The sequence below is a fragment of the Microcaecilia unicolor genome, chromosome 2 (genome assembly GCF_901765095.1).
Source record: "Microcaecilia unicolor chromosome 2, aMicUni1.1, whole genome shotgun sequence".
In the NCBI taxonomy this organism is placed as follows: domain Eukaryota; kingdom Metazoa; phylum Chordata; class Amphibia; order Gymnophiona; family Siphonopidae; genus Microcaecilia; species Microcaecilia unicolor.
The window spans coordinates 50,377,589-50,402,951 of NC_044032.1; the positions used below are offsets into that span (position 1 = coordinate 50,377,589).

Here is a 25,363-nt window from a genome sequence, read left to right on the forward strand (position 1 = left end):
TACAGTGCAGTGTAGTTTGGTTGTGATTTGCTATTTGTATATGTTTGATGCAGTACGTCAGTAAAAATGACTTTTAACATAAATTATACTGACACATTCAGTGATATTGTTGCATGTAGGAATAATTTGCAATGTCTCAGCATCACATTTTCCCACAGCCATACATGGACTACTGAAAATGTGCCTTTTACGCCGTGGAATTACTGGTGGTGTCCTAAAAAGTCCTAATTTCTTTGTTTTTTTTTGTTTTTTCAGTTTATCATTATCAGATGAAAATGCACATCTTCAGTTACATAAAGATGGAAGATACCGAGCCCACTTTCTCCGTTACCCTCTACGGCACAAACAATGACTCTCAACCACTTTCTTTGGAAATGTAAGTGTGCTGGTGCTGTTTAACGTAGTTCAGTACGTTTAGTTCAGCTTTCTTGCATAGATCTGCCACCTTAAACAGGGCTTGGTGTATTGACTTGTATATATTTATGAAGCTGTACAAGCCAGCAGTACACAAACATGGACTGCTTAAGGGACATTGTAGCTATGAATGGTGGCGATAAAGCAGGGGCGTATCTGGACTCCGGCGGTAGGGGGGGCCAGAGCCAGAGGGAGGGGGCACATTTTAGCCCCCCCCCCGCCGCCGCCGAGCCCCCACCGCCACCAATGACTCTCTCCACCCCCCTCCCGCCGCCAACCCTCCCCCGCTGCCGTTCTTACTTTTGCTGGCGGGGGACCCCAACCCCCGCCAGCCGAGGTCTGCTTCCACCTGCCGCTGCCGTAAAAACGACTTCTTCAGCCGGCGGGGGACCCCAAACCCCCGCCAGCCGCCCGCGGTGTTTAAACTTCATCTTCGGCCTCCGTGGCCGTGCTGCTGTGATAGGCGCTGTTGAAATCCACTTCGGAGTCTGACGTCGTACGTTGTACGTGCTGCGACGTCAGACTCCGAAGTGGATTTCAACAGCGCCTATCACAGCAGCACGGCCACGGAGGCCGAAGATGAAGTTTAAACACCGCGGGGCGGCTGGCGGGGGTTTGGGGTCCCCCGCCGGCTGAAGAAGACGTTTTTACGGCAGCGGCAGGTGGAAGCAGACCTCGGCTGGCGGGGGTTGGGGTCCCCCGCCAGCAAAAGTAAGAACGGCAGCAGGGGAGGGTTGATGGCGGTAGGGGGGTCCAGGGCAAAATCTGCGGGGGCCCAGGCCCCTGAGGCCCCCACGCAGATACGCCCCTGCGATAAAGTACTTTTTGGAACTCCTCAATGAAGTGTTGCATCCCTTCTAACTTCCCACCCCCTTGTTTTTCATCTCCCCTTCCCTTTTTGCTGCCACTGCCACCTCTGATGAATGATTCATTAGTGCTGTGCAGGCCCTGTAAACACAGACCTATGCTGAAACAGTTTTGTTCCACCCCCCCCCCCCCAACAAACTGCCGGGGTGGGGACAATTCAGCAGGGATCTGTTCACAGGGCGTGCACAGTACTGAATCATCTCTAATCTTCTGGGGGTGGGGTGGAAACAGGAGAATGGCCAGGTGGCTGGAAGTCCAGAAAAAATTAGATCCAATCTTCAGCAAATATAATGAACCAAGTACTAATGATGAGCTGAAAAATGCTTAACTATCTTAGTCTTCATTCAAATGCGATATCCAAACAATTGCACCTTCTATATTTGTTAAACAGGGAGAAACAACTTCAATAATCAAAGCATGGCAATCATATCACTTGATTCCGTTCTTATCATTGGTCTGTAAACTCCACTTATTTAGCTTGAACACCTTCACCCAACGGGGCTCACCGTTTCACCATTACGATTAGCTTCCTCAGGGGGCCAAGCAACTATCAGCAAGTCATATTGGCTGGTTTCCACCACATCAAGCGGGTGCATCAGACAAATTTCTGCAAGACCTCTTAGGTTTTTGAGGAAACCTTCTCTCAACCTCTCCAGGGGCTCTCCTTCAGCAGGTTTCTTCTTTCACTTTCTCCCTGCTTGTAATGCTCAGGCTCTGGGCATTGCAGGTTCCCCCTCCCAAAACAGGTGTTCAAGCTAAGTAACATGATTATTGAAGCAGTTGCCTAAATTGTTCTTAATGGGGTATATATAATCCCAGGTAGAGCCTTTTACTTGCACACAAGTGGAGTTTACAGACCAATGATAAGAACGGAATCAAGTGATATGATTGCCATGCTTTGATTATTGAGGTTGTTTCTCCACGTTTAACAAATATAGAAGGTGCAATTGTTTGGATATCGCATTTGAATGAAGACTAAGATAGTTAAGCATTTTTCAGCTCATCATTAGTACTTGGTTAGTGGCTGGGCCAGCCCTGACTTTTTTTGTTTTAATATGAACCTTTTTAATCTGATGGTTTTATCTAGGTGGGGGTCCAAAAATACATACACAATATAACACAAAACACAACGATAAGATGCCTCTTTCAGTTAACCCACACCCTACTCAATTCATCCACAGCAGTACTCCCTGTGAAATTTCTCCACATACATTTTTTTTTTGTCTCTTATAGGCTCCACGTGGGCTCTAGTTTTCATCGCTCCTGAGGATCATCTAGGATTTGCAGAGCTTTTGCCTTTGCACTGTAGTTTGCACAGAGGGGTGGGATTAGGGTTACCATATTTTGTCCCCCAAAAAGGAGGACACACGCCCCGCCCCCGTCACATTTTCCCCTCCCCGTCACCCCCTCCCCTTACCTTACTACTGCCCTGGTGGTCTAGTGGCCTCTTCGGGGCAGGAAAGAGCCCCCTCTTTCCTGCCCGGAGCGCTGCCCTACATGCATCCTTCCTGTAGCTGATCCTAAATGGCCGCCGAGAGTTGGTCTCGCAAGGTCACTTCAACTCTCGGTGGCCATTTTGAATCGGCTCCGAGGAATAGCAACAGGAAGGATGCATGCAGGGCAGCGCTCTGGGCAGGAAAGAGGGGGCTCTTTCCTGTCCCGAAGATGGAAGGAGGTCACTAGACCACCAGGGCAGTAGTAAGTAAGGGGAGGGGAGGCTAGCAATCTGCCCGTTTTCCAGAAATCCGGACAAACGGGCAGATTGGCAAAATCCGTCCGGTTGTCCGGACATGCCCGGGTAAATCCGGACATAAGGTAACCCTAGGTGGGATAAACTTCTATCAAAGTACATGTGTGAAGACAGGCACAACTGATAACATCAAGGGAAACTGTTCACAGGACTGAAAACATCTGCTTTGCATAATAGAACATTTGATGCCCACAATACACAGGCAGCACTATGGATCACTGGTTTATACAGACTTAGGAAGACCCTTTTTGTGACAAGTCCAGTAGGAGAAGCTGTGACAAAATGGTTGACACTTCACTGTCCTAAGGTGGTATGGTCCTGCTGCCAGAAACATATACTGTCCTAGTGAGGGTCCCAGACTGGTTCATGACACACACATGCAATAAGGGGACAAACTCCTGCTTCCAGAGGAGCACCACTTCATCTTTTAAAAGACAGATTTATTTATTTATTTTTAATTTGGAGATAAATTGACAAAAAAAAGGTAAGTATGTATGTTACTTTGGTTAGTCTGTGCTTTGCCCATATTCAGAAGCAATGTCTTCTATTTTAGAGAATAAGGAGTTTTTCAGAATAGAGCTGGTTTGTCGTGTCTGAAAGTTTGAGATGCTGTGGGTAGTAGCACACTTTTTGGGGAAAGAGTTTGGCGGGTTCAAGCTTCACCACCAACCCCAGCATCTCCCCTTCCCTACCGTCCCATAGTCCAGCATCACCCTCTTCTTCCTTCTCTACCTCTCCATCCCCTTCCCCCCACGTGGTCTCCAGCATGCCTTTTTACTTCCTTTCGCTCCCTGCGAAGTGTCCAGTGTCCTACGTAATAGTGCAATCAACATTACAGAAGATGCATTGTGGCTGGCCAGTGCAGGACCTTGAGCATCTTCTCTAATGCTAACTGTTGGGTTGCCGGCCCAGGAGACAGGAGGTAAGAAGCTAAACACTTCACCCTAGAGGGAGGTAAGGAAACCTTTTGGTGCCATAGCACCTATGGCTCCCCCTCTTCTGATACTTATTCCTGACCCTGTGATGGATCTTAGCATGGATGCTGAACAAGAGTGAGAAGTTCTATGTTGGATCACATTTCTTCTTTAAGGAAATGAACTGTGAAGTATGTCCATGTGACTACTAAGTTGATTTGTTTTCATTCCAGACTTGAACAGATCAACTTCAATTTCACCAACACCTTTCTGGTACACACTGAGAAAGACCTTGGTGACCTTCTAAAAATCAAACTGTCCTGGGAAGGATCAAGTCAGACCTTGTACTCTCTGTGGAAAGAACTGAAGAGCTTCTACTGGTCAAAGAATGACTCTAACAATGAGCTCCACGTCAGGCGCATAAGAATAAAGTCTGGCGAAACTCAACAGAAGTGAGTAGAAGTGCACAAGCCAATGTTTCTTTGCCATTTAAACACTATAGCGGTGCTTTTCGATCCTCTTCTTGAGGCACGCCTAGCTAGTAGAGTGTTCCGGATTACTGCCACAAATATGCATATGAGAGTAATTCTGAAAATCTGACTGGCGAGGAGTACCTCCAGAAGATTGTCAAGAAGCTCCACATTAGTTAGGGATTCCTTTTCTTCATCCCTTTCTTCCTCCCCTTCCCCCCCCCCCCCCCCAATTCTGCACAGGGAAGGGTAGGATCATTTGGGTCTTTACCACACAGTTCCCTGTGTAATTGCAAAAGATGGGAGTAGATCATGGGGTAGTGACTGGCTCTTGCACAGTTGTGTAAAGATAATTCTTAACCTCGTTACTTCCCTGTAATAGTTGATTGACGGTAGGAGAATATCGGAGTCCAAAACATTACTCTTTCCTTCTCTGCCACCTGGGATCTGACTCTGGTATTTGAACCATGCATAATGCAATATGCCGTGTGGTTCAAACTCAAATTTGGTCCTGAGTGATGGAGGATCTAGGCTGTGAAACTACCGCTCTCATATCGCAAGCCAATTTGGCAGGGGAGAGGAAACTGGAGCCAGACTGGGGGAGGGCAGGGTGCAAAAATCACTCTCCATCTGTTGTCTCCTCTGCAGTGGCTATGCTGTATGGGGTGGGGGTAGTGGGGGTATGTTGCAGAGGGCATGATTCCATATTGGGATTCCCCTGTGCGAGAGCATCGGACTCTGGTTCCCTCCTCCCCTGTCACCATCCCCTGTCCTCTTCTTTTCTACTGCTCCTTCCCAATCTACTACTACTACTTATAATTTCTAAAGCGCTACTACATGTACACAGCGCTGTACACTTGAACAAGAAGAGACAGTCCCTGCTCGACAGAGCTTACAATCTAATTAGAACAAACAGGACAAACAAGAGATAAGGGAATATTAAAGTGAGGATGATAAAATAAGGGTTCTGAACAAGTGAATAAGGGTTAGGAGTTAACAGCTGCATCAAAAAGGTGGGCTTTTAGCTTAGATTTGAAGACGGCCAGAGATGGAGCTTGACGTACCGGCTCAGGAAGTTTATTCCAGGCATATGGTGCAGCAAGATAAAAGGAACGGAGTCTGGACTTAGCAGTAGAGGAGAAGGGTGCAGATAAGAGAGATTTACCCAGTGAACAGAGTTCCCAGGGAGGAATGTAGGGAGAGATGAGAGCGGAGAGGTACTGAGGAGCTGCAGAGTGAATGCACTTATAGGTCAATAAGAGGAGTTTGAACTGTATGCGGAAACGGATAGGAAGCCAGTGAAGTGACTTGAGGAGAGGGCCAATATGAGCATAACGACACTGGCGGAATATTAGTCGTGCAGCAGAATTTTGAACAGATTGAAGAGGAGAGAGATGGCTAAGTGGGAGACGTGTGAGATCAAGTTGCAATAGTCTAAGCGAGAGGCGATTAAGAGTGTGGATGAGGGTTCTGGTAGTGTGCTCAGAAAGGAAAGGGTGAATTTTGCTGATATTATAGAGAAAGAAACGACAGGTTTTAGCAGTCTGCTGAATATGTGCAGAGAAGGAGAGGGAGGAGTCGAAGATGACCCCAAGGTTACAAGCTGATGAGACAGGAAGGATGAGAGTGTTATCCACAGAAATAGAGAATGGGGGAGGAGGAGAGGTTGGTTTAGGGGGAAAGATGAGAAGCTCAGTCTTGGTCATGTTTAGTTTCAGATGGCGCTGAGACATCCAGGCAGCAATGTCAGACAGGCAGGCTGATACTTTGGCCTGGATTTCAGCTGAGATTTCTGGTGTGGAGAGGTAGATCTGGGAGTCATCAGCGTAAAGATGATGATGAGATCAGAGTACCAAGGGAAGAAGTATAGATGGAGAAAAGAAGCGGTACCAGGACGGATCCTTGAGGTACACCAGCTGACAGAGGGATAGAAGTAGAGGAGGATCCATTAGAGAATATGCTAAAGGTACGCTGGGAGAGATAAGAAGAAAACCAGGAAAGAACAGAGCCCTGAAATCCAAGTGAGGACAGCGTATCAAGGAGTAGGCTGTGATCAACAGTGTCAAAAGCAGCAGATAGATGAGAAGGATGAGGATAGAATAGAGACCTTTTGGATCTGGCCAGGAACAGATCATTGGAGACTTTAGCAAGCGCTGTTTCAGTTGAATGAAGGGGGCGAAAGCCAGATTGAAGTGGATCAAGAATAGCTTGAGATGAAAGAAAGTCAAGGCAACGACGGTGAACAGCACGTTCAAGTATCTTGAATAGGAAAGGGAGGAGGGAGATGGGGCGATAGTTGGAAGGACAGGTAGGATCCAATGAAGGTTTTTTAAAAGAGTGGTGTGACTACGGCATGTTTGAACGCATCAGGAACAGTCACAGTGGACAGTGAAAGATTGAGGATATGGCAGATAAAAGGGATGACAGTAGGAGAGAGAGTGTAAAGTAGATGGGTGGGAATAGGATCAGAGGAACAGGTAGTTAGTTTTGAGGAGGAAATAAGATGTGTAGTTTCCTCTTCAGTGATTTCAGAAAAGGAGGCAGGGGTTGAGAGAATGGACTAAGGAAAGGAGAGGTGGAGGTGACCTTGTTGAGAATTCAAGTTTAATCTTGTGAACCTTATCATGAAGGAACTTAGCCAGAGTCTGGGGGGAAAGCGAAGGGGGGGTTGGAGGTGAAGGCACTTTGAGGAGAGAGTTCAGTGTGGCAAAGAGACGTCGAGGGTTTGAGCCAAGAGAATTTGTCAAAGATCCTATCCTCAGGTTGGTGCTGTGAAGAAACTATATGGATAGGATCTCCCATATACTAAGAGCTAAAATTCTCCTCTTTTCCAAGAAAAAAAAAAAACTAAGTCCCCAGGCACATTAGAGGTCAGGACAATTTTTTTGTAACTTTTATCAAGTAAAAGTATGCAGACTTAAATATGCAAGTTTATGGAAATGTGCCACAGAATCTACTCTTGAGCTGTGATAGGAAACCAAAGGCTGTGATTATAGTCTGGTTTATTCTGTTTTACGCTTCTTAGGATTTGCTTGTAGAGTGAAGGGGAATGACTAGTGCAGCTCTGGGTGACTTGAGGTTAGGGATAAACCAGTTCTGACTCTTGGCCAGAGCATTCTAGGGGTTAACAGCCTTTCTTTAGTCACCTGGGAACATATAAGCACATTTCCAGACTATGAATGCTTATTCAGTTTGGTTTCAAAATCTCTTCTCTCTGACTCCTATGGCATTTAGCAACACTGTACCAAAGGGCTTGGGTTCCTGGCCAAGTAAAATGGAAGAATTCCTTTTGCTTTTGCTTAAGCAAGTGCTGCACAGATCAGTAGCATAGCCAGACAACAAATTTTGGGTGGGCCTAGGGGCAGAATGGAAGAGCAAGTAATATGCACCCCCCTCCCCTTTCAACTCTCAATATATATACTTGAGATGACGAGGATCTCCGAGCCCGGTCAGATGAAGACAAAACTCCAGCCCTCCGAAGGCGCTCAGAATACCATGCTGAGCCTCTCATATGAGGAAAGGCCTTAAGAGGTTGGGTTTCTTCTAGACACATAGAAAAATATAGGCAGATAAAGACCATATAGTCTATCCAGGCTTCCTATCCATACAATCTATTTTCTCTATCACTCCCTTTGAGGTCCTCTGTACCAAGCTCTCTTGAATTCAGATGCTGTTTTGTCTCCACCACTACCACCTGGGGGCTGTTCCCCGAATTCACCACCCTTTCTGTGAGGAAGTATTTCCTCAGGTTACTTCTGAGTCTATCCACTTTCATCTTCATCCTATGCCCCCTTGTTCCAGAGTTTCCTTTCAACTGAAAGAGACTTGCCTCCTGTGCACTTTTGCCGCATAGGTATTTAAACGTCTCTCATATCTATCCTCTCCCACCTTTCTTCAAAAGTATACATATTGAGATCTTTAAGTCTGTCCCCGTATGCTTTATGGTGGAAGACCATTGGCCATTTTAGTAGCTGCTCTCTGGACCAACTCTATTCTGTTTATATGTTTTTGAAGGTTCAGTCTCCAGAATTGTATGCAATATTCTAAATGAGGTCTTACCAGAGTTTTATTCAGGGACATCTTTTTCCTACGGGCCATTCCTTTCCCTATGTATCCAAGCATCCTTTTAGCTTTCGCCATCACCTTTTCTACCTGTTTGGCCACCATCGTCACATACACTGACACCCAAGTCCTGTTCCTCTTTTCATGCACAAAAATTCTTTACCCTCTAAACTGTACTATTCCGTCAGGTTTTTGCAGCCCAAATGCATGATCTTGCATTTTTTTAGCATTAAATCTAAGCTGACAAATTCCAGACCATTCCTCTAGCTTTGTTGCTTACAAAAGAAGCAGCTGGGGTGGGGGGATTTTATACATCTGGAAAAGAATAAGACATTCAATGAAATTATATGGTAATGCTTTTAAAACGAATAGGAGAAAATATATATTTTTTTACTCAACAAATAGTTACGCTCTGGAACTTGTTGCCAGAGGAGTGGGTGTCCACCTGGGCAGCAGTGATCATCAAACAGTTTGGTTTGATATAACAGTTAACGTGGAGGGCAGCCACTCAAATCTCAAAGTTCTGGATTTCAGACATGCTGACTTTAGTAAAAATGGGGGGAGTACCTGAAGAAAGAGCTGATGGACTGGGAGGATATAAAAGAAGTGGAAAGGCAGTGGTCCAGGCTGAAAGGAGATATAGCTGCTGACCTTTTATGTGAGGAGAGTAAATAGAAGCAAGAGAAAAAGGAAACTGATATGGTTCTCTAAGCAAGTGGCTGAGAAAATAAAGGCAAAAGAGTTGGCATTCACGAAATACAGAAAATCTCAAGAAGAGTAATACAGAGGAATACCTGATGAAACTGAAAGAAGCCAAGAGACACACGTCTGGTGAATGCAGAAGAACAAACTGATAGATGGTGTAAGGAGGGGAGATGATGTTTTTTTTTTCAGGTATATTAGTGAAAGGAGGAAGACTGAAAATGGAATTGTGAGACTGAAAAATGCTGTGAACTGCTATGAGGAGAATAATGAGGAAAAAGCAAATCTGCTATACAAATCCTGGAAAAGGGCCACGATTGACAGGAAAAGGTAAATACAAGAATGGAGTGGATATAGCACCGTTCATGGAAGAAAGTGTTTATGAACAATTGAAGGTGGACAAAGCTATGGGACTGGACGGGATCCATCCCAGGATATTGAGGGAGCTCGGAGGTACTGGCGCTGGCGGGACCTTTTAAAGATTTGTTTAATAAATCCTTGGAGAGAGGAGATGTTCAATGAGACTGGAGAAAATCGGATGTGGTCCGTATTCAAAAAAAGTAGTGACAGAGAAGAAGCTAGAAACTACAGGCCAGTAAGCCTCACTTCGGTTTTTGGAAAAGTAACGGAAGCAATTCTGAAGGAAAGGATGGTGAATTTCCTGGAATCCAATAGGTTACAAGATCTGAGGCAACATGGTTTTACCAAAGGTAAATTAGGCCAAATGAAGCTGATTGAAGTCTTTGATTGGGTGACCAGAGAATTGGATTGAGGATGTGCACTAGATATAATCTACTTAGATTTCAGCAAAGCAATTGACACAGTTCCTCAAGGAGGCTCTTGAATAAACTTGACAGGCTGAAGTTAGGACCCAAAGTGCTGAAGATTAGAAGCTGGTTGACAGACAGATGCCAAAGGGTGATGGTTAATGGAATTCGATCAGAGGAAGGAAAGGCGAGTAGTGGAGTGCCTCAAGGATTGGTGCTGGGGCTGATTTCTGCTCAATATAGGCCTGTTAACTAAGCTGCGCTGTAGGCGTGCTAACTTTTTCGCGTGCACTAAAAATTAGCGCTCCCTAAAAAGTTTGCACGCCTACAGCAAGGCTCAGTAAACAGGGCCCTATATTTGTGAGTGACATTTTGCCAAAGTGTTTGAAGGTAAGGTTTGCCGTTTTGTGGATGATACCAATATTTGCAACACCCTGGAGGGAGTGGAAATCATGAAAAAGGATCTGCAAAAGTTAGAAGAATGGTCTAATGTTTGGCAATTAATTCAGTGCAAAGAAGTGCATAGGGAGTATGAAGGCGACAAAATGATGTGACAAGGTGGTGGCTGTATCCCAAAGGATGCTAGGCTGTAAAGAGAAACATGAAAAACTTGTCACTTTGGCCAAATTTTAATCAATGATGTTTTCAGGAGCCTACGTGTCCAAAACCAACTCTTTCAAATGGCTCCAAATCCCACACTTTTATGTTTAACCGTCAATCTTTCTTAACTTTTCCACTTAATGCTTTTATTCTTTTAGTTCATTTTTTGGGAACCTCAGCGGTGCTCGTTGCTAACGCCTGCGAGAAGCAATGTATCTAGCACCCACCTCTTCATTGGCTCATCCGATTACCTTATGTTCCTATATATATATATATATTAAGCATTAAACATCATTTTACTTTGAACTTAAGTCTGAAACTAAATACTCATCTTTTTTTGTCTGGCATAGGCGGTTAAAAGCATCCGACATGCATGTTTCGCCCACCCACGGGCTGGTTCAAGGACTATCCCCTAAAAAAGAGAAAAAAACATAATTCAAGGTGCTACAAGGGCTTACTAACTTCATTCACCCCTGCTATGTACCCATAAAATACTTGACTCCTCTTTTCTTACCCTCTACCATAAATAGCACCAGTTCTGCTACTATTTTCAGGGACCACCCCTCTGCAAAGATGGCGACGGCGTTCACCCATTCTTATTTAAACCATTTCCCACTTATGATGTCATGTCCCCTCCCCCCCCCCCCCGGCTCCCATAGGCTACTGCATCTCCTCCATATTACAACCGAGAAGCCCATTCTAATTCTACATTAGCCCACCCAGTGTCACTGTTTGCAGACTGTAAATGTACCACTGTTCCCTATAATTCAGTCGCTTACTTATAGAACCCCCCCCCTCCCTCCCTCCCTGCCCAACTGCACCTGTTCCACTATCCTCCATCTCATGTCCTCTATCTATGTTGTTTCTCCAACCAATGGTCCACTAACAGGGCTTGGGTGTTCATCGTGGTAATGCGAGACTTATGTTCTGTCAGCCGGATCTTCACTGGGCGGGTACTCCTCCCTACATACACTAATTTGCAAGGGCATTCTATTACATAAATAACATTGTTCGTATCACAGTTTGTAAAATCCTTCGCTTTCAGCAGCCTGCCCGTACCCGGCACCACCCATTCTAATCCTACTGTTGCTAGCCTGCACCACTGGCACTTCCCACATGTGTGGTGCTCCCCCTGGCTCCTCATACCATATGGTTCATGGAACTTATTGGGGGCCAGCCGTTCTCCCACCGTATTGCCCCTGATGTATGCCACCATAGGGAAATCCTGAAAGCAAGGGTACAATTGGACTATATGCCAATGGGACCTCATCGTTTGCACTAATTTCTTGCTTATTTCTGTGAATGGAAGCACACATGTCCATCTATCCTGATCCTCCTCATTACATTCCTGTTCCATATTCTTATGTTCTTTCAACAGGAGTGGGAGTTTCAAAGAACAAGCCAAAGATCTGTAGCAGAGATTTATGACGAGGGGGTACCTTAAATCGGTGATTAGAAAAGCATACCTAAGAGCCCACTTTGCCAAGCGCCCACTTAAAGGGTTGCATATGTGTTTGCATGTCAAGTGGTGCTTAGATGGCAACTCTGGCCTTAAAAACCAAGGCCGGTGCTGGGCTAGCTTGTACAGTCTGTCGCATATTTAGCAATGTGGTTTAGGATGGGCTGGAGAGGGCTTCAGTGGAGACTCCAGTAATTTGGAACATGTGCCAGGCAGACTTATGGTCTGTGTCCTGCAAATGACATAATACAGTGGGGGCTGTATTAAACAAATCTTGTTTTAACTGGGTAGGGGGGAAGTAGGTAGCATGGTATGCGGTGTATAGTGGATAAACTCATTGAAAGGCTGTAACGGCACATGACACCCCTCCCTCTTCACCCAGCACACTTGTGTGTACTTGGCCAAGTCACTTTGTTTTCTGCTGCCTCAGGTATCCATGTACATGGCAAATCCTTTAAACCAGGTTGTTTAAAGCTGAAATCTAAATTGGTGCTTGAGCATTGTTTTTGGCGTGATGAATTAAAAAGCCAAATGCACACTTATTGCATTACTTGTAGAATGAGAGAAATAATGAAACAAAAGAGCATAGGACTTGAAGCCAAAAACAGATGCTCTTAATATTAGGTGGTACCACTGTTAGAAAGACCATGTTTCAAGGGCAGTTCATCAAAGACATTTATCTGTAGGGACCCTCACCACCCTTAATAGGTTCCTATCCCAGGGCTTTCTCTGAAGATATGCTTTTTATTGTTTGGGGTCTTGAAGTAAGATTACTTCCCTCCACCTCTTAAGGCCCTATGTTCAGTGGAAGCTGGTTTTCTCTCTCTCTCTCAAGGCAGATGCAATCTGAGGTTTGGCTCTATATAAACAATTTTACTGTGTTAATATGTACAAATCTGTTTTCATAGAAAAAGGAGACAAAAATTGTTAGCTCATTTAGAATATTGTATACAAAATTGGAGACTTCAAAAAGATAGATATAAACAGGATGGAGGCCGTCTAGAGGATAGCTGCTAATGTGGTCAGTGGCCTTCAAGCATATGGGCACACTTAAAGATCTCAATATGTATACTTTGGAAGAAAGGGGATGAGATATAATACATATTTAAATACCTTTGTGGTATAAATGCACAGGAGGTGAGTATGTTTCAATTAAAAGGAAGCTCTGGAATGAGGGGGCTTAGGATGAAGGTGAAAGGGGACAGACTCAGGAGTTATAGAAATAGTACTTTACAGAAAGGATGGTTACTGTGTGGAATGGCCTCCTGGTGGAGGTGGTGGAGAGAAAAGAATAGTAGATGGTATGGATGGACAGACTGGAAAGGCCACATGGAGGGGCATAATTGAATGAAAACGTCTCATCTCCATGGGCGTTTATCTCCGAGATCGGGTCCGTGAAGGGGCGGACCGAACCGTATTTTCGCAAAAAATAGACGTCCATGTTTTATTCAACAATTTGTGAGCTGGGCGTTTTTGTTTTTCAGTGATAATGGAAAATGAAAGCGCCCAGCTCAAAAACGAATAAATCCAAGGCATTTGTTCGTGGGAGGGGGCCAGGAGTCGTAGTGCACTGGTCCCCCTCACATGCCAGGACATCAACCGGGCACCCTAGGGGGCACTTTTACAAAAACAAAAAAAAAAAAGGTAAAAGAGCTCCCAGGTGCATAGCACCCTTCCCTTGTGTGTTGAGCCCCCCAAATCCCCCTCAAAACCCACTGCCCACAAGTCTACACCATTACTATAGCCCTAAGGGGTGAAGGGGGGCACCTACATGTGGGTACAGTGGGTTTGGGGGGGTTGGACGACTAAGCATTAAGCAGCACAATTGTAACAGGTAGGGGGGGGGATGGGCCCTGGGTCCACCTGCCTGAAGTCCACTGCACCCCCTAACAACTGCTCCAGGGACCTGCATACTGCTGCCAGGGAGGTGGGTATGACATTTGAGGGTGAAAATAAAAAGTTGTGAAATATCATTTTTTTGTGGTGGGAGGGGGTTAGTGACCACTGGGGGAGTCAGGGGAGGTCATCCCCGATTCCCTCTGGGGGTAATCTGGTCATTTAGGGCACTTTTTGGGGCCTTATTCATGAAAAAACAGGGTCCAGGAAAAGTGCCCTAAATTCTAGCTACAAACGCGTACTTTTTTCCATTATCGGCGAAAGGTGCCCATATCTCCTCGGCCGATAACCACGCCCCAGTTCCACCTTTGCCACGCCTCCAACACGCCCCCGTCAACTTTGTACGCTTCCGTGATGGAGTGCAGTTGAAAACGTCCAAAATCGGCTTTCCATTATACCGATTTATTCGATTTTGTGAGATAAACGTCTATCTCCCGATTTGGGTCGAAATCTAGGCGTTTTTCTCATTCAGTTATAAGGTGGATGGTCTTCATCTGTTTTAATTTTCTGTTTCTCCAATTGAAGATCTTTCATGCTTCAGCTGCCAAGAATCCTTTACTCCAGACTTGCAATCAGTAACTCATTCCTCTGTTGTAAATTCTGTGGTATGCTTTGCACAATTCCCTGAACCCAAGGGGGCATCCAAACAGACATTGTCCCAAACATCTCTTGGCTATGGATCCTTAAGCCTATAGGGTAATGGACCCTTGAGTGCTGATGACATGTCTTAAGTTTTCAAAACTAGGAACAGTTTCTTCCCAAATCCTGGGGTTTCTTCCTTTTAAGCCCCTTGCTTTGGATGAAGGGGCGTGTCTTAACACTGCCCTTTAAGCTTCCCACTGTCTCTTTCCAACGTTTCAATGTTGATCTCCCATTGTCATATTCTTAATGATTCTTCGATGGTTTCACAAAACTTGCACAATGTAACCTATAACCAAGTTATTACAAATGTATTTCCACTATTCATGTCTTATTGTAAGCCACACTGAACCCGCAAAGAGGTGGGAAAATGTGGGATACAAATGCAATAAATAAATAAATAAATGAAGGCATCCTCTACCAAATTCTGGTATGACTTTCATATGACTTCTCTGCCTCAGATAAAGGAATGATTTCTAATTTTTTTTCCCCCCTTGATCTTAAACCAGTTTGGTAATGGAGATCAATCCCTCAAGGCCTGGCACTCAGGTCTAGTAAAGGTCACTAGCCATTTTGGACTGGCAAAAAAAAAAAAAAAGAGCAAGACCGTTTTCCTCACAAACCAGAGCTTTAAAGCATCAACTATACTGTCACAACTAAATTATTGCAATACAGCATATATAGGATGCAAAGAAAGCCCACTAAAATCACTGCAAACTATCCAGTACACAGCAGCAAGACTTATACTCAAGAGATTGAAATACAAAAAGACAACCCCACTGCTCAAAATTTCAAAGCATGCACACTTATCTATAAGATACTATTTGGGATGGCACATGAATATATGCTAGATTCAAACACACATGGGATAAACATAAAGGAATCCTGTTCAGAAGGAATGGATCCTCAGAAGCTTAGTCGAGATTGGGTGGCAGAGCCGGTGGGGGGAGGCGGGGCTAGTGGTTGGGAGGCGGGGCTAGTGCTAGGCAGATTTCTACGGTCTGTGCCCTGAAAATGGCAGATACAAATCAAGGTATGGTATAAACAAAGAGTAGCACATATGAGTTTATCTTGTTGGGCAGACTGGATGGACCGTGCAGGTCTTTTTCTGCCGTCATCTACTATGTTACTATGTAAAATAAAACTTTAACTCACGGATTGTAAGTATGAACATTATAGTTTCTGGTTCTGATATCCTCGGATGGTCCAATTGAAGCAGGTTGCTGTAGGCGTTTTCTTTGTTGACCAGGAGGAGGGTTAGATGTAAATATAGATCCAGTACCGGTCACAGGGCATGAGGAAAGTTATTTGCAATATGAAGGGAAGATAAAAGTTCTTTTCTCCAGCCAAAATAAAAGAAAGAAGTTCAAAGTAAAATTGAGGACTGGTGCCTCAATACAGACTGCGCAGGAGTCACTAAAAATTTGGGTTGCAAATAAGCAAAAAGTGTATGTCAGTCTTGCTCTTATTGCCTTTGTGAGTCAGCATCTGAGATAAGGTTTTTCGGTAAGGAGTTCTAGATTTTGGTGCACACGTAAGAGAAACTTGTGTGTGTGTGTGTGTTTTTGTATTTCAGGTCTTGACATTTTGGGGTTAGGTAGGATCTTGGCGCGGTTGCGTCGCGTAGTGGTAGGGCAATTAGGTCAGACATGTAGTCTGGGGTGAGGCTAAAGATTATTTTGTAGGCCAAGGTACAGATTTTGAATGATGTGTAGGTTTTGGAGCAGAGGTCTTGTGCTTTTGAATCGGTTTTTGCCATAGATAAGTCTTGCTGCCATACTTTGTGCAGTTTGTAACTTCTTTAAGGTCTGTTCCTTGAATCCTGCGTAGATTCCATGTGCAAGGACCATGGTTTGGACAGGAGAGCAAAAAACGTCTTGTGGAGAATAGTTTTTTATGCTTTTAAGTTTCCATGTTGTCTTAAATTTTCTTTGTAGTGTTTGTGACCTGTTGGTCTAAGAATAGTTCATGATGTATGCTGATTCCCGGGATCTTCAGGTTGTCTGCTATGGGAATAGTTGTTCCCATGTCAAATACACTGTTGGCGTCGCCCGTCGTGAGAGGTTTGGTGTTTAATAGGTTGTTTACAAGTTTATAGAGTGTCTTTGCATCTTTGGAATCTGAGCCTACTTGTTCTTTATAGAATTTCCTCTTAGCCTGTCTGATTCTGTTGTTGTATCTTTTTTGTGACTCCCTCCAGCTGTAATGGTGCATTCATTTTTCTTTTTCTTTCAGGTTCGTTCTTGTCGTCTGCATTGGGTTTTTAGTGTATCGTCGTACCATGGGCCAGTTTCCTTTCCATGTATGCTTTTGGGTTTCATGGGTGCTATCTCATTTAGTACAGTGATAACTTCTTTTGTCCCAATCTGTTATGAAATCCCCTGATTCCATTTGAGGTGACCAGTGATCGTTGTAGATGGAGGACCAGAATTTTAGTTGCATCAGCTTTTCCTTGTGAGTTATGAATGGTTCATGGTTGTGTTAGGGTGATCCCTAGCTCTCTCCATTAGAGGGTTGTGTTTAGTTTGAAGTGGTCGGACCAGGGAATTTCTGTCCAGTTTAGGTTATGTTTGGTAAAGTCCTGGTTGGGTGAGAATCTGTATGCTATTAGGTTTAAAACGTGTCCTTTGGTATGCGTAGAGGGTTCTGGTGACCATTGAAGTCCCCAGAGGAGCAGGAATTCAATGCAGTTCCTTGTGCTTTTGATGTTTTGATTTTTCTAAGTGTAGGTTAATATCTCCAATTATCAGTATGCTGGAGTTGGTTGTGCATGTGTTAGAGATAAAATCCATAAAGTGTGTTTGGGCCATTTTCCAGTTTCTTGGAGGCCTGTAGAAAAGTACACAGCATAGTTATATCATGGGAACAAGCAGATGGTTATGTCTAAAACATTTAACAAAGTTGAGATTAGCATATGTACCCCACCACATGTAATCTCCTCTATACCCGGCCCACCCAGCTCTGCTGCACCGCATCACATCACACCAAACTGCTCAGTCACCTTGACCCCCCCCCCCCCCCCCCCAGAAATCCAGATTCTATAAGCAGTGAAAATACTGGTAAAAGTAACATAAATGCGTTTTCTTCAGTACCCTAAGTACAAGATGTACATTTTCCAAAAAGCAAACGTCCACAAGCAGCATGTCACCCTTTTTTTCCCTCTTTCCCCTTCTATTTCCTCCTTTCCTCTTCCCTCCCTCTAGGTACGTCCCCCTTACGACTCTTGTTTTCCAGCCTCGCTCCCTGCACCCACAAACCATCCACTTTTTTACAGCCCCCTCCCACCTACTTTCCCAGTTTTTTTTTCCACAGCCTTCTCCTACCCACCCATGAATGACTCCATCCACCACCCATATGCTTGTCTCCATCTCTCCCTCTAAATTTCTGCATGATAAATGAAAATTCACTGTTTTTTACCCTCCCTGCACGTACCTCTATCTGGTGGTCTATTTGGAGTAGGAAAGATCCCCATCTTTCCTGCCCTGTTGTTGCTGATCCTCTCGCTTCTGCCCCTTCTTTAGAATGGTTGCCAAGACTTCCAAGGCTGCCGCTTGAAGTCTCAGCAGACATTATAATGAAGCAGTGGTAGCAAATGGAACTCATTGCCAGAGGATTTAGTAGCGGTGATTAGCGTATCTGGGTTTAAAAAAAGGTTTGAACAAGTTCTTGGTGGAAAAATCCACTGCTATTGAAACAGACATGGGGAAGCCATTGCTTGCCTTGGGATTGGTATCATGGAATGTTGCTACCATTTGGGTTTCTGTCAGATACTTGTTTTACCTGGATTGGCCACAGTGGATACTGGGCTAGATGGACCATTGGTCTGACCCAGTATGGCTGTTCTTATGTTCTCCCCAAGCACTTCTCTGAAGAAAAAACATCTCTAGTTGAATCAGTTCTAGCATTTATGACCTGCACAAAGAATCTTGTATATTTCCCCCCCCCCCCCCCTCCTCCCCAAACTGTATTCTCTGTGTGTTAATCGAAGGTCTAGAAGGTTTTCTGTAGTAAGACTTGCATTACCAGTTTCGTAGTTCTGAATTTGGCAGACATTCCCATTTCATAAATTGTCATATGTTGGTTTCAAAATATCTTTGGAGGATTCTAGCTTATTTGTGAAAGAATTTTGGTATTTTGGCAGACCACTGCAGGGAACAAGATCCATTTCATAGCATTACACACATCATTGCACTGGGTAAATAATTGAGAAAAGGATGCAAATAATGTTACCCATGGACAGATTCCTCTTCACTGTATAAATTGAGGCCCTTTTTGGAAGTGCAGGTTTTTCTGTTTTTATTTGCACCTTGTGCAATCCACAGTACTCACACACGCAGACTACTGCAACAGTGTTTTCTTAGGATGTAAAACCCTAATCCTGAAGAAACTTCAGACTACCCAAAACACAGCAGCCAGACTTATCTTTGGCAAGTCAAGATTTGATAGTGCAACACCTCTTCGAGAGAAGCTTCATTGGCTCCCCATCAGAGAAAGAATAAATTTTAAAGTCCACACTCTGATTCATAAGATCATATATGGAGAATCACCTATCTACATGAATAACCTCATCGACCTCCCAACCAGAAATAGATCATCGTCTTCTCGTACTTACCTCAATTTACACCTCCCCAACTGCAAAAGTATTAAATACAAGACCTCCTATGCATCCAGTTTCTCCTTTTTGGGCAGCCAGCTTTGGAACGCTCTGCCAAGATCCATCCGAACAATCAACGACCATCTACCCTTCAGAAAAATGTTGAAGACCCATCTCTTCAAGAAAGCTTACCCTAATGACCCAACTTAACTTTTAAGCCCACCCACATGATTCCTCTCCTGACGATTATTGTATCTTAGACCATGTCTCCCAATCTCCTTATGCTCATCCCTCAATCTTTTCCTCTTCATCCTTCCTACTCCTTACCCCTCCCAATCTCTTTCCCTTTTGCTCATCCTATCTTTGTTTACCTCTCCATGATAATTCACATATTTTCTTAACCCTACTATTACTATGTTTACTACAACTTGTAATATTCTCCTTCAAGACTTTGTAATCCTATTTACTATGTAAGCCGCATTGAACCTGCTATGTGTGGGAAAGCGCGGGGTACAAATGTAATAAATAAATAATTAAGATGCTAGCTGTTGGGGCGGGAGTCCTCTGCAATTACTGCACAGACAAGTTCTTTACTGCGTGGTAAATGCTAACCGATAAAACAGTGGCGTAGCCACAGGTGGGCTTGGGTGGGCCAGGGCCCACCCATTTATGGCTCAGGCCCACCCAACAGTAGCACATGTTTAGTGGTAGCCGGTGGGAATCCCAAGCTCCACCAGCTGAAGATTTCCCCCTGATGGTAACGAAAACGCTACTCTCCACAACCCCGGCACCTGCACATGCTCAGTTTTCAGTGCATTCCTGCTGCCAAGGTGGAAAGAAACGTTTTCACACCAGCTGAGATTTTTTTTTTTTGGGGGGGTGGGGGTGGGGAGAACACTTGGTGCCCACCCAATTCTTGCCTAGGCCCACCCAAAATCTATTGTCTGGCTACGCTCCTGCGATAAAATAATGCCTCTTGAGGAGGCATTAAGTGCATCCATGCTAACTGCAATCTGCAGTCCAGGCCCGTTCTCTGCCTCTAACCTGCCCAGTTTCCACCTGCTAACATAGCGTGCACATTACTGTGTGCTGTCATGCCAGAGTGGTAGGTTACCATGCTCGTTCACTAATTAATGCAATACTAACGAAGGAGCCCATTTTCTAACCTGCATCACCATATCTAATGTAATATTCTTGTGCACTGGGCACCCTTCTGTGGGAACTTTGCATTTAACTTATTTTTGACACTTGTAGGTTTACTTTCTGTGCTGAAGACGATCTCCAGAGGACCAAGATAACGCCCGGTAAAGATCTCTATTTTTTGAAGTGTCGAGATGGCTGGGAAGTCAAAAACAGGAAAAGGTAATAGTTTGGATCTCTCTACCTTTTTTTTCCTATTTCTGATACACATTTGTCTGCTTTAGCCTGTGCTTTGAGTCTATGAAGGGGTTTCCTTCTCACAAACTTGTAAGATTAAAAAGAAGAGTGGGTAAGGACTTTTTGCTAGTGGTCTGTCGTGTTTTTGGTTCTGAATTTGCAGACAGTTGCTGTAAGTCCATTCCTTCTCCAAAAACTTGGGTTCTTATCTGTTTTGGGCTATGGTGAATGTGGCTTGGCCTTAATCCCCTCGGCTGCAAGAGAGTTTTATCCCAGTAGGCAGGACCAACCCTACCATAGTGACTTCTTTCACACTTGGCTCTTACTAGTTTTATGCAAATGAGTCTCACTTATGGTCCCATGGTTTTCCGCTTCCAGTAGGTAGATGTTTATTATATAAATCCAATTGTGCACCCTTGGTATGTGCTGTAATGTGACATGGTTATATGGGAGCATCAAAAGATAATGGTAAATATTCATTTTATTTGCTTTCACTGGTCCGTTCATGTGCTCATTCTACCAATCCATCACAGTGGTGGCGTAGCCAGACAGACACATTTGTGGGTGGACCTGAGCCCAAAGTGGGTGGGCATAAAGTTATATCCATCCTGCCCCCCCCCAACCCAAAACATAAATACCTTAGTTTGCAAGGATCGCCAAGCCCTGCAGTTGAAAACATCCTCTGAAGGCGGCCAGAATTCCCTTTTTATTAAGCTCAGCAGTTGGCAGCAACATCCCTGAGTCAGAGTGCCAGCGACAGAAGCTCAAGAAAGCTGCTGCCAACAGCTGAGTTTGGTAGGGAGTTCTGGCTGCTTTGCAGTTGACATGCTGGGACCCAGCTCAGTCACATGCACCTTTTTTGACTGCATGTGTGATTTTTCTTCATGGGACCCCCTTATCTATCTGTTCCACCACAACATATCCCCTTCGCTGATTATTGAGATGTTTTAATGTATACTGTTTTGAATATTCGTACTGTTCAATTGCATTGCCTATGTCTGGATTATACTTGTTGTATACTTCCTTGGATGAATTTCTTCAAAAAAAGCAGTAGATAAATCCTAATAAGGCTCTAGCAGAATTTCAAGAATGTTTAGTAATGTTAGGGTCATTCATTTGGACTGAAACTCCTCAAGGGGTGATTCGGTCACCCTTTTACTGTATCTGATTCTTAGGTGGCCAAAGAGATGGTAATGGCAAAAGACAGATGCTTGGGAGCATAGGAAGAGGAATGACGGTCAAAGGAGTTGATACTGCTTCTCAGACCTACACTTGGAGTACTGTGTGCAACTTCGAAGTCCACATCTTCTTCAAAAGGATAGAAACAAGCAGTGCATATTTTCTAGCGAAAAAGGTGCCGGTACTCAAATGGCAGGGCACCCTTCAGGGGTGGGAGTGATCACTGAGGGACCCACCCCACAATAGCCAGGCCCCCTGCAACCAGTAACAGAACCTATGATAAGGCAGAATTGTTGTGTAGAGCCTGAGATCTTTCATTAAAACTTGGAAACCATGGGTCAATTTTAGCAGACAATGGAAAAGGTGCCGGTGCTCAGTACCCCCTCAAAAAAAGCCCTGGAAACAAGACTGAGTCGGTCTAGAGCAACAGTTCTCAACCAGTGTGTTGCTGGCCCGTCCAACACAAGCAGCATTACCTTGGAGAGGAGAGTGGCAACAGGAGACGTAGCTACACAAACCCTGATGCTGTGCCCCTTCTGGGTTGTATAGGCAGCAAAGTAGAGGCCGACCAAGTTTTGGTTTTGACTTCAGACCAAAACTGACCTGAAATTTGGATTTGGTCTTGTGGTTTTGGCTGAAAATGCCGGTGCATTTTTGGCTGAAATAGAAATGACAGCTCTGATCTACACCTGTTGCGGTGGGTGGGGTTTTTGTGATTCAAAGCATGTTTGCATTTAATTCATAAGAACTGCCATACTATATCGGACCAAAGATCTGTGAGGGTCACGTTTGCTGTGTGTTACGTGCAAGCATCATCTGTTAGGTATGTCCCAACTTTTGAACTTCTGGTCTAGAGGGCTGCCATTAAAATGGTCAACAGTCTGTCTTAAAGCATATGTGAGATAGATGTAAATATGTGTGCCCTGGAGGAAAACAGGATAGGGGAGAAGGCAGTTTAAATCTCCAAGCTATAAACTGAACAGGAGGCAAACATCTCAATGGAGCATTAGAATAAGGGGTCATAGGATGAGGGTGAAAGGGAATAGACTTAAGAGTAATCTAAATTTCTTCACAGAAAGGATGGTGGATTCTTGTGCCCAGTGCCATTGGGAGGCTGTTCCAAGGACAGTTTCATATTCAAGGAAGCATGGGACAAGTACTGAGGAAGGGACTCTAGAGTTGATTCATTTTACCTGATGCTGCTCTGAAATAATTTTTTTTTTGTACCAGTGCTAGAATTCATCTTGTCAAGGTTGATTTTATCTATTGATTTTTAATTCAAGTCTTCCACCACTTTAACAGATTTAAAGGCATAGAGCCATTTCTCTGCCCTCCCCCCATGACAAGGTTGACAATTTTGTTGAAGAGTGATTCATGTTAACTTGCTCTTATTTGAGGAAATGTGTGTGTTGCTGGCAAAGCTCAGTTTGGATGAAAGTGTAAAAAAAAAATACTTTTTCTCTCCTCTTCCTTTCCCATCCCCCTTCACCTTTCAGATTGAGTTTATAAGGTTACATGAGGCTGGGGATATTCTGAGAGAAACTCCACCATGAAATGAACTCTGCTTAAAAAAAACAACAACAACTTATCCATCTACTTGGAGTGAGGAGTGATGAAGCATTATAGCCGCTGGAACAAATTGACATGTGAAGCACTGAAGGCCACCTCTCTCTTCACACAGAGGAAGCCTGTTTGAACTGACAGGCATCATTCTGATAGAGGAGATTCCAGGTTATTGTACTTTGCTTATGTCTAGTGTGTGTCTCTTTAATATTTATACTGCATAGACCATTTTAAAATCCTCTTTGGTTTAACCCTGCCTCAGTGTTCAAGTACCCTACATTTCTTCTCTTAACTCACCCTTGCTTTGTCCACTGTAAGGTATTAAATGGTTACCAGAAAAGCTCCTCCATTTTTTTACAACCCAACTAACATGTTTAATTTAAAATCTTACTGTTAAATACGAGAGTATAATGACCATTTTAAGACACAGTTGTAACAATGGTGATTTAAATTTCAGTATGCTGGAAAAAATCGGGGAAGGAGTCTCTTCTTCCAAATTAAAAAAAAAATGCACTTAGATACAAAATGGAAAAGTTTTTCCTGAGATTTCTATACAGCTGTGGTTCTCGATCTTGTCCTCAGGACACCTCTAATAGGTTTTCAGGATGTTCCCAATGAATTTGTGTGAGATAAAATTTGCATACAGTGGAGGTAGTACATGCAAACTTTATCTCATGCATATTCATTGGGGACATCCTGAAAACCTGACTGGTTGGTTTTGTCCTCAGGACTAGGTTGAGCTCTTCTGCTGTATACAGTATGTGAATTCATATACTGTATACATCTTCTTTCCTGAATTCCACAGTATTTTCATGATTTATTTCACACTCCATGCAACACTTGGGCCCAGATGTACTAAACCTAACGAGCCAGCAATGTGGTTTTTATACCAGTTCTAGCTGATTTAGCGAACAAGGAGTAAAACGAGTCATGTACAAAAGGGTTCTCCAAGCTCTTTTTTTCCTATCACGATAGCAGCTAACGAAAATGGAATACAAAGCTATTATATTGAGATAATTACTGTACAAATGTGCAAGCAAAACAATGCGCAGCCATTTTCCGAACAACGCATAGAAGCAGCCCCTACCTTTAGCGCTGAAATTGTAACGGGAAGTCTGGAGGTCAGGGTCCTCTTGCACGGAGGTGGGGAGGAAGTGGAAGGCCTGATAGAGGCGGGGCCATTCCTCTTGTCACGGCTCTATAGGGAGGACAGGGTCAGAGAATGTTGCCTCTCCTCTCCTCCCCTCCCCTCTTTCTCTGGTGTTGTCCCTTCCTTGCACTGCAGGCGGCTGACGGTAAGATCTAGCAGAAGCAGAAAACAAAACCAAAAAAGCCAAAATTTCTTTCATTTATGCACTTCTTTCATACATGCAGCTCGTCTGCATGTAAAAAGACATCTGAAGCATGCGCGCTTAGTGATTGTCTCATCTGCACATGCTCAGCTGACCAACTGGCTTCCCCCGTCGCATGCAAATGAGCCCTGTTCGCCAGTAGCGTAGCCACAGGTGGGCCTGAGTGGGCCAGGCCCCACCCATTTAGGACTCAGGCCCACCCAACAGTAGCACATGTTTAGTGGTGGTGGTGGGATCCCAAGCCCGGCCAGCTGAAGACTGCGAATGTTCAGTTTTCAGTGCTTGCCTGCTGCAGACTGCCAAGGTGGAAAGAAGCATTTTCCCACCAGCTGAGAGATTTTTTGGGTGGTGGTTGGGGGGGGGGGGCAGCAATTGGTGCTCTCTCACTTCTTCCCTAGGCCCACCCAAAATCTGTTGTCTGGCTACGCCCCTCCTGTTCGCAAAAGCAGCAAACAGCTCATTTCCATGCGATTTCTCTCTGGGAATTCCTGTGTGTTTCCAAATCTGTAATGTTTACCGATTTGGAAATACAGACGGATTCTTAAAGGGGACCTTTGCGCATCTGGCCCCTTGGTACAGATCTGCTGTCTACTTCTATTCATGTATATTACTGGTAGAATTCAGTTCTTTCTACATAAAAGAATTGTAAAGGTTCCAGATTTGCACTGCTGTTTAAACCTGTTTTTGTGCAGCTGCTATGCAGTTGTAGAGTTACAGTTTTGTTAATTATGATTCAATTTGTCAGTATTTCAAACAAA

The 25,363-nt window shown here is 44.2% G+C and overlaps 1 protein-coding gene across 2 annotated transcripts in view; it reads left to right on the forward strand.

Annotated features, from left to right (window-relative positions):
* The window catches only part of LIPG (lipase G, endothelial type), a 64,007-nt gene extending 39,430 nt beyond the window's left edge, over positions 1-24,577 (forward strand). For both annotated transcript variants that reach the window (XM_030192934.1, XM_030192935.1), the window contains 4 exons: positions 256-376; positions 4,179-4,397; positions 20,389-20,496; positions 23,187-24,577. In XM_030192934.1, the coding sequence (XP_030048794.1) occupies positions 256-376; positions 4,179-4,397; positions 20,389-20,496; positions 23,187-23,199 (461 nt within the window). In that variant the 3' untranslated portion in view covers positions 23,200-24,577. The remainder of the gene's footprint in view (positions 1-255; positions 377-4,178; positions 4,398-20,388; positions 20,497-23,186) is intronic.
* The last annotated feature ends 786 nt before the right edge of the window (positions 24,578-25,363 follow it).